Here is a 14,924-nt window from a genome sequence, read left to right on the forward strand (position 1 = left end):
GTGAACAAATAAGTCATCTGGTGAGCACAAGGTCAGGAGCTCAGATTCAGCTCTGCCTTGACCAAATGCGCAAGTGTCCTTGAGCAAGAACCTCTGATTCCTCTTTAAGAATTTACACCCCTATTTTGTATCCTTGCATTTCTTTACTTCCCAGTTCCATTTTGTAGAACTAGTACTGCCTCTTTATATTGCTGAAGAGAAGGAGCATTGTCTCTCACCCAAGTTCAAATTACCTTTATGGCACATAATCTCTTTATTTAAGTGCTTTTATGCTGTCAGCTTCATTTCTATTCAAATGACCTACAGGATTTGTCACTAGTACAATTTTACAGCCATATGTTCCTTGGTTATATATGCATATATTTATACTTTTAATTTGTTATTTTGGGTAGAAAATCTCCCTCATTTTCTACCCTAATGAGGGAGTTTTAATCTCTACTTGGTAAACAGCTAAAAAAAATCGATTCACTTTTAGAAATGCTGTCTGTTTACACTGATGATGGGGACTTTTAAAACTCTGGCTTCTTACCTGAGACAATGAGACGGGCACTATTGCTCTGTCGGGTCTCTCCTGTGTACCGATGTCGTGTCATACACCTGTAGTTGTAAAGCCCGTCTTCCATTTGCACATCCAGGATATACAGGGCACCAGTGGATGTAATTAGAAACCGTGACACTGAGAAGAAACACATTCAGAAAGCAATATCAGCACACCATAAAGCATTTCTAAGTGTAGATGTACTTTAATGAAATCATAAAATCAGTGAAACATAGATGATAAAATGACACCCATAAATGCTTTAAATGCCTGTGGAAGAAGCCATTACAACATGTGACATATTTATGTTACCCACAAGGTAAGTGCACCACACTGCAAAGTGTGGAAAAGCTATCTATTTCTTCCCATGAAGCATCTTCTCTTGATTCATTAGTCCCTGCTGTGCTCCCACTCAGCTTAATTGTCTTGTGCAATAAACATTAAAAGAAATAGTAAACCACTGTATTACGCTAGACAAATACAACTAGAGTCTCTTACGTGGTTTGGCCTGTTGCTGTCACTCTCATGCCAAGAAATTAACCAAAACAGAAACACAAAAGCACCGTGGTGTAAGGATTCGCCCCACAGATGATTGCTACAGCTAAAACAAACGTACAATATTTCTCGTAAAAACAGAAGTCTGTCAGCCAAGGGCCGTAAGTCCAAATGGGTAAACAAAACATCTTCTGCCAGGTCACCTTCACTCACTCCCTGATTGGACTGACTGTCAGCATCAGCTACCTGCAACACAACGGCTCCACTCAGTGGGTTCCAGTAACACTCTCTAGTGCCGCCGTTCCTGGAGAAAGTTTGGAGGCATCCCTTCTCAACACACCTGAATTCCCTCAACAGGATGTCATTTGACATCTCCAGAGGCCTGGTATCCAGTAACCATTTGATTCAGGTGTTTTGAAGCAGGGATGCATCTAAAAGTTGCAGGATAGAAGCTCTCTGGGACTGGACTTAGTCATGCCTGCTCTTCTGCCTTTGTAAACACACAAGAACCTAGCAAAATGGTCTTCCAAATATCATTAAAGTCAAAGCATTGCTTTGGGATGCTTAGCGTGGTTTAGTGTTTTGGTCAATGACTGTACAATGATTTGGAGAATACTAGAAGACATTTAAGAAAAAGACGGTCCATTTTTTAATGGACTGCCATCTTTTGGAGTCTAAAGAATCGTGATTGACATGTGAAAGGAATAAGTGAAGGACCAGTTGCCTCCAGATTTCGTCACAGGAGAAGGTTGGCTTTTTAAGATAATAATAATAAAAGAAGACGTGACAATCACAGACGGTAGCAGAGAAAGACAGCTGAGTGTATTCGTTTCGTCTTATACATTGTAGAAGCGGGGAACAGAGAAGATCCAATATTGAAGTCACTTAGCAAATATTTGCAAGTCAAGTGAGGTACGCAGCCCTGTGTGATTGTAGTCACCAAACATCTGCTGCAGCCCATTTAGCTCCGAACGGCTCTGAGGCGCAGTGACAAGACTGTGTGCTGTGTAGCAGTGTAACACAGCTCGTTATCATGTAGCTCATCGCTCTTCCCTCTCTCTCCTGGGGGAAACTCTCACACACAGGTCTGCTCTTCCTTTTTTTTTTTTTTTTCTCCTCCCGCTCCAGACTAAAGTGCGAGGAGCCGGGGATCACAGAGCTCTTTGATAAGGCACGGCTGCGCAGGTCGGATGGCGGTAATGTAACGCTAATTTGCATGAACACGTGGAAGGAGATGGAGGTAGTCAATATTTATGAGGGGGCGATGTGCGCCGTAGCCGGTGGCTGCTGGAGTATTTTATGTCACGAATGATGGAGAGGCCTATCAGGGATGGTGATCAAATGAGGCTGGCGCATGGCGGGGGGATTCTGGAGGTACTGTGAGACTCATCGTGATGCAGACTTTATGGGGTGTTAAATTACCCTCATTTAGTCCTGTCATGCCAGTTTAACACTGATTAAGACTGCTGGGGGAGACTCTTACACAGCACATCCTTAAAATAAGGGAATATAGATCACCAAACACAGCACATGACAGCATCTATCTTGAGTTTGTTGGGAATTAAAGCTGCAGTGTGTAACTTTTAGGAAGAATATTTTTTACATATTTGCTAAAACTACCACTTTGTTGTGACAGAATGGTATGAAACATATAATCTGTGGAAAAATTTAGCGCCTTTGCCTTCTCTTATTGCTAACATAGAAACAACCAATCAGAGCCAGGAGGCGGGTCTTAGCGCTGCCTATGACCTTCCGTGTGACACCCCCTTTCTTCTCCTCCTTGCTCTAACACAACCTGTTGTGAAAGCTCAGACTAGCTAGCATGCAACCAATGACAGCAGATAAATGGTTTACCTGTAACAGTAAGTTGTTTCTCTGCCATTAGAACATTGAGCAGTGCCTTCACAATGTTGTTTGACAGCGCTAAGACCCTCCTTCTGGTTCTGATTGGTTGTTTTTGACAGGGAGTGGTGCATTTCATCAGATGACAATAGTAACTCAGAGAGGAGTTGGCGGAGATTGATCTTTTTACAAATTATCTGTCTGTCTCATAACAAACTATCACAAAATGGCACAGTTTTAACAAGCATTTAATAAAAGTTACATACTGCAGCTTTAAGAAAGACACGAACGACAGAAAAAGAAATAAAACTGGTGGAGGAGAAGAGTAAAGAGCCGTGGCCATGATATTGTAAGCAAGTGTTGACCTAGTTAGAAACAGGAGACCATGGATTTGACATCCTGCAGGGTATTTTGTTCGCTAGTTGCTCAGATGCTGTAAAAGTGTCCACAACAAACACCATGGAATCAAAAGGAAGAGGACATGTGAGGGTGTGTTGTTTCCATTTAGCAGGCTATAGCTTGTACCTCTCTTTTCCACTTTCTTTCCTTTTATAGGAACATTGTCTGGCATCAGCACAAACAGCAGCCTTCATGGTAACATTCAGAAAAAGGACAAAACACAATTCTGTAAGATCTGCCATATTTGGAGTCCAGTATGAGGAGTGGAGCAGTTCATTTTCTTTCTAGTCAAGGCTTCGATTAGAGGAAACATGTGTACTTACAGACCTAAACAGTGTTATCTTCTTTCAATACCTTAAGTACTTTAGCAAAATGTACAATTAATTCAGTCCAATTGTACAGACAGAATCAAAGTCAATTAAATCCATTCCAGTTCAATCTTACTATAAAATAATGCGGTTAGGTTTATCTTATAATTTAAATGGGTAAAAAGGTTTCTATCTAAGCACCCAAAAGATCGCATTGAGTCACTGACTTTGCCTCTTCATCAAAATAAGCGCCGACAGTGGACAGTTAATTGCATCCAGTTGTTACTTTGCAATAATCCCCCATGCTGAGGATGCATGTGGTGAAAGTGGAAAGAAAAACTCCTGTTTAAACCAACAGCAGATCCAGGCTGAGCTCCCATCTGTCCTGATCGACTGGCAGCTTGTGCGTATTATTCTTCTTCCTGATCTTTCTGCTCCTCATCCTCATCCTTCTTCTCCTTTGACAGGTGAAACAAGAGAAGAACTCCACAGACCTTTCATGTTTACGGGTGTGGAAACTGTGCATTTGTCTTTTTTAGGTACTTGGTTGTTGCAGTCAGAGGAACAAGGAGGGGGAATGCACACAGCAGTGTGGTTACACCAGAGCTGAGTGTGACCACACTGTGAGCACAATGAGGTTGTGGCTTTGGCATTTTCACAGACAAATAAAATCTTCTTATAATGGAAATTATTGAGGATTACAGAACAGACGCCTTTTTTTCATAAAAAAGCAGACTATTTGCTAGTTGCATTAAGGTAGTTTGTGTGAAGTACATTTTTAAGCAGGTAAAATAAAGAAATAACAAAAAACAAGAAACAGAAAAAGTTCTTATTATGGCACGCCTGAACTTTCAACGTGACAGTTGTGGCCCTGTAGCAGACGTTTGGACCCTGTTTTAGTAATAAAACATCAATATTTTGTGCAATTGTGTCAATATTTTTTTACAAGCAATTTTCATTACTTCTTTGGATGAACCCTGACCCTTCCACACCCAGCAGTAGCACAGACTCCCTAACACAAAGCTGCCGCCTAAACTTGCGTACCACGTGGTTGCATCCTGGCGGGCTGTAGGGATTTCTGTTTGTATATTAATATCTTTCTGTGTATTTTCACGCGTGTGCATGCAAGTGAGTGTTAGTCCGCTAACGCCTCATACAGCAGCAGGGACCAATGGTCAATAATAACGACTGAAGATGCTCGCCGATGCGTTTCCCTGCTGCGCTCACCGCATGCCTGACCCCTTCCGCCGCAGCCTGCGTTAAAACATGTCCGACGTACGAGCGAGGGTTTTTGTTCACACCTGTGCGTACGCTTTGTAAATTACGGCTTCATTTCAGCCCAGGTGGCTTGCAGGACCATCAGTCGTCTCCTCTTCCCTTCCTCCCGGCCCACCCAGCTGCTTTGGCATCGCTGGTGCTGCAAACACAAGTCTCTTTCTGTGGCTCCTCACTAAATAGCTTCAATTAATCCCTGTTTAAGCCACGCTGAGCTTGCAAGCAGGCGTTTTGTTCTCCAGGACACTTTGCAGTTTGCCATCGAAACCCTAATCGCTCGTGCAACGAAACAGAAAGAGTGAAAATTCTGCCTGTGTGCTATTGAAGCACTTTTCGACCAAGGACAGTTTGCACACGTGTCATCGGAAGACACAAAGGTTAATAATGAGCACCAAGGACTGAGGGAGCAGGCTTTCCATTGAGGTGGGACACAATGACACATGGCGGCGTAGCTGAGCACTTTGACCTGAGCTTGCTGAGCGACCATCTGCCCCGAACCACCCCGCTTTAACCCGAAAGGATCAGAACGGATCGCTGAAGGCATTCCACGGCGGTTCTAATTGAGACATGAAAAGAGGAAGGATGAGACGGGAGGAGGAGGTGAAGACACACTGAAGGAGAGAGAGACAAAAAAAATTAAAGATCAAGAGGAAAAGAGCACCTCTGGGATACAACCACTTTCTGTCATCTTAAATGACTTACAAATTGGCTTACAGCTATGCACTTCCAGAGAGAGGGGAGGGAGGAAAAAAAGAGGCAACTTTCATATGCTAATTCAGATCATGGCTAGGCAGAGCAATTATCAACAAAAGCGTCAGCCCTGTCTGTCTGACAGATCGCAACGGGAACCTGGCACATCTATCTCTCCGAGTCTTACCCTGACTGGAAATATGCTGCCGAAAAGGCAACAGCTCACTGTAACTCAGTGGTGTGGTTTTTTAAAAAAACAGAAAAGATAGCTTATTCTTTGATTTGTAATTACATCAAAAACATGCTGGTAATAATAAGCGGCAGTAAGTCACTTTCTCCCAGAGCGCCTCGAAAACTTTGACTTGAACTTGATCAACAACAATCTGGAGCCCACTGACGGGGAAACAGGTGCAGTCAGCTAAACCACGTGGATAAAAAGTGCCTCCTCATCACTCTGCTATCAGAGTCCCTGCTGTGAAGCTGTCTTCGAGTGTATTAGTGAGCGGAGCGCGGTCTCAGGGGACAAGCCCAGCCCCACGGTGTCACCGTAACCTTGGCCACTCAAAGTCAGTTGAGAGAAGAAAATAAGGGATAACAATTCGCAGCTTGAGGCCAAATTACCAGCAAACCTTTTAACTCCTTCCTGTTATTTAGATATGTGACTTGCAACGTGCGTGCTGGAAAATTTTAATTACAACGATTAAGAGCGGCTCAAAAGACCCATCTTTTTAACTACTTCCTGAATTGGGTCATCTCCACATAGTTTGTGCAACTCCCATAAAGTTTTTTGCGTGTTTCTTCATTTGGGGTTGTGGTGGGTAATTGTTTGTATTGTGGGTTTGTTTTGATTGATCTATACAGCACTTTGAGCTGCTTTTAGCATGAAGGGTGCTTTATAAATAAAATTGATTGACTGAAGATCAGAACACAAACTGCTGAAAACAATCCGGTATTTTGTTTGTGTATTAGGCGTCAATTTCTGGAACAGCTCTCACCCGAGTTAGCTGCTTTCTGGCTTAAATGGAAAAATTCCAACTTTTTCAGATCAGTGAAGGCAACACGTGTGTTACCAGTTCGTATTACGCCGTCATGACGCAGGAGGAAAAATGTGATTTCCACCCCACTGGAACCCAGTATCCATTTAGAACAAGAGTATGTCAGAAACAACACATTGACTTTAAAGATGCAGAAAGATATTCAATTCATTTCCTTTCGATTAGAAACATGTGGCAGGTTTTCATTACACCAGCAGCACAAAGTCCAACTGCATGGTCTATAATCTTGATTAAATACTCACTGATGTTTACATGCTAGATTCCAATATAAAAATGTTTTGTGTGCTAACTTTACCAACAGCAAAACGGCCATTATAAATGGAAAAAAGGGGAAGCAAGGTCTGCTAAAAAACTACGAAAATTCAAAACTTTTAGACTTTGAAATTCAGAAATGTCCATGTTTTTTTTTCTAGAAAATTCCTAAAATTTGTCTCAAAATTTCTGAATTTTCTTTTTTTTGTCGGGAATTTAAGAATTTTTTTTCTATCTACAACAACGCTAGTATGCAGTTATAGAAAAACTACCTCATCCTAGAGCTTTTTAAAAATGTTTTTAAATTGACATGTTTCCATTGAGCAAATTTATTTTCGCAATTCCAGTTTGCGCAGTTTTATAGCCAATTTTTATAGCTGGTGCTCTTGCAAATTATATCTCAACCTAATATAGATAAAAATGGAAGCTCACTGCAGATAGAACAATTTTGTATTCTGGTTATTTATAATGAGCATAAGTATATCGTGGTATAATAAATAGAAATTCATTCAGGATAATAAACATTTACAAGCAGCTGTCTTCTCATCAATCTGTAATTGGTGCTATAATGTTACCGTATGCGATGCCACATTGTTTCCCAGTATGATAATGTGACACGGGGACTGGCGCCAGAACTGCCAGAGTGGGCTGTGTGTAACGACAAGCGGACTGTGAGCCCAGGCGGGCCCGGGCTTTAATTAGGCCTCATCTCAATCATTGGCATTGGAAGTGCGATTTGATCAGGCTGGCATACGTATGCCGATGGAAGGAGGGAGACCCTTCCAGTGTTCGCAGCCTGTGTAATAAAAATCATCTGTCACTCTTACAGGAGGTGCTCTGACAGCTGCTGCGGTTGCCATGACAACACATTGGCTTAGTGTGCAGTATTCCCAGCATTGCAGCAGCAGGGATACCTGGGATCAGGCTTGTCCAGTCTAATATTTGAGTGGACAGAAACACACATAAATAATTAATGCTTCCTCCTTCTTTTTTATATACATATACATTAGATCATTACCATGTAGAAAGACCCAGTGATGACTGATTTTTAGCTGCATAGCAAAGTTTACATGTTTTTTTTAAATTTAAAGTCTTAATTTAAAATATTTAAAGGAGTTCATGACATCATTAACCTTAACAACAGTTTTACCTTAGTCAGCAATGAATATCTGTGGATAAACTTTTATCCCATGATGTTGTTTAATTCAAATATTAAATAAATAAGAGTACTGAAAATTAAAGTTGGATTATTAAATCTTTTTACACATCTCTACCAGGACTGCCACTACATCTACAGCATATCTCTGAAATTCAGTTTTCATTTTAAAAATTACTTAATCCAAACATTTAGTAACAATTTTCAATATCATCTTACATTGTTTTTTTCTAATTCTCATTTCAGAATCAATTAAACAGAAAAACAAGCGGACCTCTTGGCAGTACCCAGTCTGTAACCGTCTGGGTCTGGGCCCGGTTTTATTCCTTCTCTGGAATTGAGCGTTTTTTTTATTTTTATTGCCGCCCCTAATCAGCAGCAGCATCCCTCTGCTCATTAACTAGACACACGCTAGCCGCAGGCGCACGGCCTCATGTGTCAACCGCAGATAAAGATGTCATCTTCCGCTTCGCTGAGTAAACTGCTATTAAAACTAGATGCAAATAGACGCTGAATGATATTCAAATAAGCAGGCTGAAGGAAAGCTTAAACCCCGAAGCCACATAGTTGCCCCACATTCCCGTATCAAGCTAAAGGGCTGAGGGAGCTGAGATATCTTCTGTCTTCACAGCTTCACCCCGGGAGACGGTGGAGGGTATTTCCAGGTATTTAAAGGTTCAATGTTCAGAGAATCACAAGCTGCATATGTTCTGTTTGTTCATCCGTATACAGAGTAGAGTTAGAAATCTAAACTCTCATCAAATGCATAAATGATACATTCAATTTGGGCCTTTTTAACAATATTTGTGTTGTATGATATACCTTTTATGAATAGACAAAATATGTGAAAAAGTTTGAATTTAACGTGGATTTTCTTCAATCTATGCAGAATAAAACTATACATTTAGGTTTATATATATTTATGTTTGGTTAAAAGACCCTTGAAGCTGCAGTAGGAAGTTCTGAGAAAAACTGAAGATTTGAACAAGCCCACCATAGCTCCTCCCCTCTACTCTGCTCAGTCACAACCCTTCCTCTAAAGCCTCTCTCACACCGGGGCCAGCCGAGAACTCAATAAAATGTCGGTTTTCCTGTAACATCATTCTGTTTCTCCACCACTAGAATAGCAGCAGCACACCAGCAATCTTCGGCTTAAATTATGTTACGCGTTGAACGTAGGGGAAGGGTGTGAGCAGCGTGTACATGAGTTTAATTGACACTGCTAAGATACTCCTCCTGGCTCTGATTGGTTGTTTCTGCTTCTGTAAAGAGCTGTGAGTCTCTGAGTCCACTAGGGGGAGCCAGAGAAGCTTCTGTCTCATTTTACATTGTCAGGACATTGACACAATTTTAACAAATATGTGAACAGTACATTTTTACACAACAAAAATAAAACTTGGGCATAATTTCACCAAGGTTTGTGGTTGAATTTGTAACATTTGTTACATTTTTTTCTTTTTCTTTTCAAATACAAATCAAGTTTTTACTCATAGTCAATTCATTTCTAACATTCGGGTCGAGACCAGGTCTGTTTATTGGTCTGTTTTACCCATTTCAAAGCAGTTTGGACGTGTTTGGGATCCTTGTGCTTCAGAAACATCCAATTATGTCAAATATTCAACTATTTTACTGTATTGTAAAGATGAGATGGGAGAATCTGAAAGTAGAGCTTCTTTATTATGCCATTCAGTTTGTGCAATGCAACAGTACCGCTGGCAGCAAAGCAGAACCCTAGCATGATGCTGTCACCTCCGTGTCGGACAGCCTGAACAGTGCTTTGGGATTTCAAAACCAGAAATCAAAACATGCTTCTTGTCCAAACAGCTCAAGCTTTATCTCATGAAATAACTGCAGAAGACATTCGGCTTGTCGACGTGGGCAGCTGAACTCGAAGTTGCTTTCTTTAGAGCAGAGGCTTATTTCTTTGTCAGCAGCCTGTCAAGCCATGCTGATGTAAACTGATAAAAATCCAATCTGCTGTTATTTAGAAATTTGTTTAAAGGACATTTCCATTGTTCAGAGTATTGGTCAATGAAATTAGTGCTGTAAACTAAAAGGTTAGTAGCCTAAACATGTAGGTGACCGCTTGTATATTTGAGCATGTGAAACTTATGTAGATTTATAATGAAAATCCACAGTAAATTCAAACCTTTGCATCCAATTATTGTTAGTTACAACTAATTAAAGTCGTGTCATATCAAGTAACCCTAACAAATAAATTAAAAAGCTAAAAATGTGGATCTCAATCATGTCCCTGGTGACTGGATGTGCTCTCTGCACACGAAACTCAGTCCAATATAAAACCAACACTGGCAGTATTTGCCAGATACTTCGTCCATTATGCCTCAAACAATCAAATGATATTTGTAGACTGGAGTCCATTTGTGCAGAACTCATTAGGAAGCTCTGATAAAAGATCTCTCTCTTCCCTCAGACTGAGAGCAGCAGCTGGATACTCGCCTTTTATTCCAAAAGGGGCTATAAGAAGTTCCCCCAATAGGAGTCAAATCTGAGAGGAAATCTCACCACAATAGCTCTTAAATCTGCGTGCCACTATATGACGAACTGTGCAGGGTAATTAGCCAGCGTTAGAGTCCGGCTATTAAACCCCGTTTTGTTTACAATGCTATCATTGGTCTCTCTCTGGCCAAGACTAAATGAGCCAGTGTTGAGCCTCAGCTGTACAATCATGAATATTCATCTGCGTGTTCTGAAAACCTCCCTGTGTGTGGGGGTGTTTGTGTGCGTGCGTGTGTGTGTGTGTGTGTGTAGTTCTGGAAGACACTAAGGAAGCTGCAACTGTCTGCTCCATCACGATCCATCACTTTGTCTGGAAAATAACTCGAGCTCATCGGGAAAGCCAAACAAACCCGGCTCTGTCGGAGGGAAAACAGAGCTTGTTTCCAGTCAAACAACACATCAGCAGGTCAAAGTTGCCTTTCTACATCGCTTTTACTTCTGCTTGATGAAAGAAGATAGGCAAAAACAAAACAAAAACAAGCTCGAATAGCCTTTGTGCCACCTGGGGAAAAGATATATCGACTAGACGCAACATTCTCATCGACCGACACACGTATCTGATCGCACGAAATGTCAATTTTCCAACCAAGTAACAAGTTGGGTTTTTTTCTACTCAATTGTGCACCTCTCAACATCCTAATAATTACATTTGCTAACAGTGAACCAGGGAAGAACACTCTGGAAGGCTGGGAGCAGCACAGGGATAACCTAAATGTAAAGGAGCTAACCCATATACGGATACTCCCTTTGGGATTTCCTGGCACAACATTCCTGCTCATGAAAATGGGTTTAAACACGGAGCTCATTGGCGTTTCATGGTAATTTGCGGTGGCAAGTGGAGCAAGGCGACGCTGCTCTGTGAGTAAAGCAGAGGGGGCACGAGGAGGATTAGATAATCAAACAGTGTGCCACTTTAAATAATCTCTGGCTCCTCTGGGGGAGGTGAGACTTAAAGCCAGAGCCCTTCTGCTTTAATTGTCTGATTTTCCCATCATTACAGTTGAGGGCCTCAGTAATTCAAGCTTATTAAATATTCAGGAACCACACTGAGGAGGGAGGGAAAGCGAGTGCCTAGAGATGAGGCTGAAGAGCCGAGAGGAGGAGAGAGAAGGTGGAACGATGCCGAGTTAAGAGCAGACAAACATGATCAGTATGAGATGTTTTCATTCCAGATGTAAAAAAACCCAACAAACTCTCGTTTTAAGTAATTACAGTTACAGTGTGTCACTTAAAAAAAACAAACAAAAAAACCAAATGTGATTTTCCAAATTTGTTAAAGATATCACCATGTCATGACAAAATGTAACATGAGACGGATTATGTGTGGAAAGATTATCTGTCCTCCACCTCCGGTTGAAGCTACTGCTACCGTCTGAAAATTCACTGCTCCCGGATAAAAACGACCAATCAGAACCAGGAGGAGGGACTTAGTGCTGTCAATTAATACTGTATACGCGAGATTGATTACAGTTGTGTCTCTGCTATTGGCAGAAACACAACTTACTGTTACAGGAAACCCATTTATAAGCTGACATTGGTGGCCATAGAATTCAGGTTTAAGCCTGAATGTTTAAGAATTTTAAAAAATGCTTAAATAATCAGTTTCAAAGTTCTCTAAATTTTTGTACTTTGTGAGAGAGGAGCAGGGAGGGGTGGGAGTGGTGAGCTCACCGTTAATGATTCTGTTTATTCATTGAGAAACATCAGAAACAAAATAACTTCATTGACGCACTGAAACTATTTAGACTTTCTGTTGCTGTCAAGAGATAAAAAGTTACTTTTTTGTTGTGAATCAATTCAGAAGATAAACATTTAAGATATGAACCAATGACTAAATCAAAGGGTAATAGATAGTTAGCATTTGTACAGCTACACATGACTCAGCAGTAACTGGTTGACTGGTGCTGTCCATGGTGCTGAACCAGACAGAGTTCCCAATCTCGGTGAGATTCACCGGTTTTAAAAGTTACCTGAATGGGTGTAAGGGGAATTGATCATGCATCTGACAGGTTTAAACTATATTAAAAATTAAAAAAGAGATTCTGTAAAAACAACTTTAATGGGAACGTTTTAAATGGAAAAAATGTAAACAGTACAACTGAGATTAGCGTTGCAGCCTTCAGGCACAAACTCCAAGCACCAAATCCAAAACACATTGAGGAAAAGGTCGTCTCAAGGTTTTTAATCGACAAGTTTTTTTCATCTTTGAAAACCTGAGACAGACTGTAAACCAATCTCGATTTTTCTTAAGAAATAAAATAATTTATAGGAAAGATATGGACCTATGACCCCACAAAGATGAGCAGGTTTAGAAAGAAGTGGAGTGGAGACGAGCCATTAGAAATACATCTGCTACGTCTGCTTTCAGAAATAATTTTCTCTTTATTTTAGGAGCACAGGAGAAGTAACATAAGTATAAAAGAGCACTTGTTGTCAAACAGGAGTTTGCAAATTTAAACAAGACAGATGGATTTGAGATGACATTTCAAACTGTTAGCACTTAAAGCAAACATAGATCTTTACATTAACTCTAGAATTTCCCAAAAGTTGCCAACATTTCCAAATTTAGCATGTTGTTTGACAGGACAAGGTTTAAAGTTCAACAAGACAAAAACAAAACAGTTTTCTGCCTGAATGTACCTCAGTCATATGTGACATGTTTCATAAAACGCAGTTTCCCTTAAAGAACTTTTGATGCCTCTGGCTTCATTTGAAACATTTCACTGATCCTGACGGTTGCTAGTTTCAAGACCTCCTCATTCACTTTCCCGTCCCTCTTCACCTCTAAAGAGTATTTATGTTATTCCGTTAATTTTTTTCTGTTTCTGAATGGCCGTTGAGGACCAGTCAAGCTAAAAAAAGTCATCTTGTTCTGGTCACAATTTCTTGGTTCTTCTCTAAATTACTGAAATAAACAAGTTCCAAGCTTAAAGGAAAGAATGATTGTCTATCATGATGTGAAGCAGAAGTGAACTGCAGCCCAGGTGTTAAAAAAAAAACAACACCTGGATCCTGATTTCATATATCTAGTTATTGAAAAAGACTCGAACCATTTTATGCCAGCCAACTAACAGTGTTGATGCAGGAACTCCAAAACATTTCGACGTCCAGCCCCTCCACCTCTCCAATGGACAGAATGGAGACACACCCTTTGTTTTGCAGGATGAGTTGACTGAAAGGTGGCCATGAAATGCTGCTTCCCTCTTAGAAAGACTCACAATCACAGTGAAAGAACATCTCTTCCTCCATTTCACACCAGGTCCCTTCTGTTTCCCTCTGTTTTTTTATTATTTGGTCTTTTTGTCTTCTTCCCTCCCCCTGCTCCCTGTACCCCCACAACGCATTAGCTTCCAGCGGTCAGGCCGCTTGACAGCTGCTCCACCTGAAGAATATCAATCAACGTTGCTGTGGAGACCGATTCTGACTCCCCCTCCCTGCCTGTTTTCTCCTCTGCTTTTCTTTTTTCCCCTGTTCATCACATCGTTCCTGCAATGAGGCAAAATGCGATCAAGAGTGTGTGTTTACCTCTCCAAAGTCTAAATAAATCATCAGCCTCATAAAGGCTGCAAATGTTTACACAGAGTTTAACTTTTAACACCGTTTTGCCACCTCCGGTTGCTAATTTCTTTGAGGCGTAACTAATGGAGTTGCAGATGCAACCCGAGGATGTTTCAGGCCATCACTCCAGATGAGCCACAGAGACAGGCGTGGGATAGAAGTGTCTGTCATTGCTAACTCATGACAGAACAGTGAACGTGGTTAAAAATAATGCAGCCAAATGTAGCAACATGCTAATTGTAAAAACTGTTCACCATTAAGGCCTTTTCTGTTCATTTGAAAAAAAAAAAAAAAAAGAGGTGAAACCATTGACAAACATTTTTTTAAATTCTATTTATTTGTCAAACCCAGCTGGAAGGCTATGCGCATTTTAAAAAATGTTGTTGCATCACCTGGCAACCATTCCTCACGGATTAGTGACATTCTCAGGGGACCAATCACAATCTTCCGGCTAATTGCTCCAATCTACCGCCCGTACACTCCCACTCTGAGCCGGTCCCCGCGCGCCGCCCCGGCCCGGCTGCTGTACAAAGCACTCAGTGGCGAAACGACTCCCCGCAGACCCATCATCAGCCGCACTAGTGCCAGGCCCGCCGGCAGAGGGTTAAGTAAATATTGGGCAAAGCAGCTGCTCTCAGAGTACCGTCGTCTGCCTGTGTTGCAGCGGGCCCAGTCTGGTATAAATCACACGATGCAATTAGTGCCACGCTGTCCCTCTGTTCTCGTTAAACGACTCCGCCCGCTGAGGAAGCAACCGAGCACTGCACACAAGACTGCAGGGATGGATGGATGAGAACGGATGGGTAGATGGATGGATGGATGGATGGATGGATGGA

General features: G+C 41.3%; 1 protein-coding gene across 4 annotated transcripts in view; it reads right to left on the minus strand.

Moving 5' to 3' along the window:
* Window positions 1-14,924, minus strand: part of dscama (Down syndrome cell adhesion molecule a) — a 102,866-nt gene that overhangs the window by 33,694 nt on the left and 54,248 nt on the right. For all 4 annotated transcript variants that reach the window (XR_004340996.1, XM_032576714.1, XM_032576712.1 and 1 more), the window contains exon 4: window positions 530-676. Coding sequence is in view for 3 of the 4 variants with exons in the window: in XM_032576714.1 (XP_032432605.1) it covers window positions 530-676 (147 nt within the window). In the remaining variant the exon portion in view is untranslated. The remainder of the gene's footprint in view (window positions 1-529; window positions 677-14,924) is intronic.

The sequence above is a fragment of the Xiphophorus hellerii genome, chromosome 11 (assembly GCF_003331165.1).
Source record: "Xiphophorus hellerii strain 12219 chromosome 11, Xiphophorus_hellerii-4.1, whole genome shotgun sequence".
NCBI classification, from domain to species: Eukaryota; Metazoa; Chordata; class Actinopteri; order Cyprinodontiformes; family Poeciliidae; genus Xiphophorus; species Xiphophorus hellerii.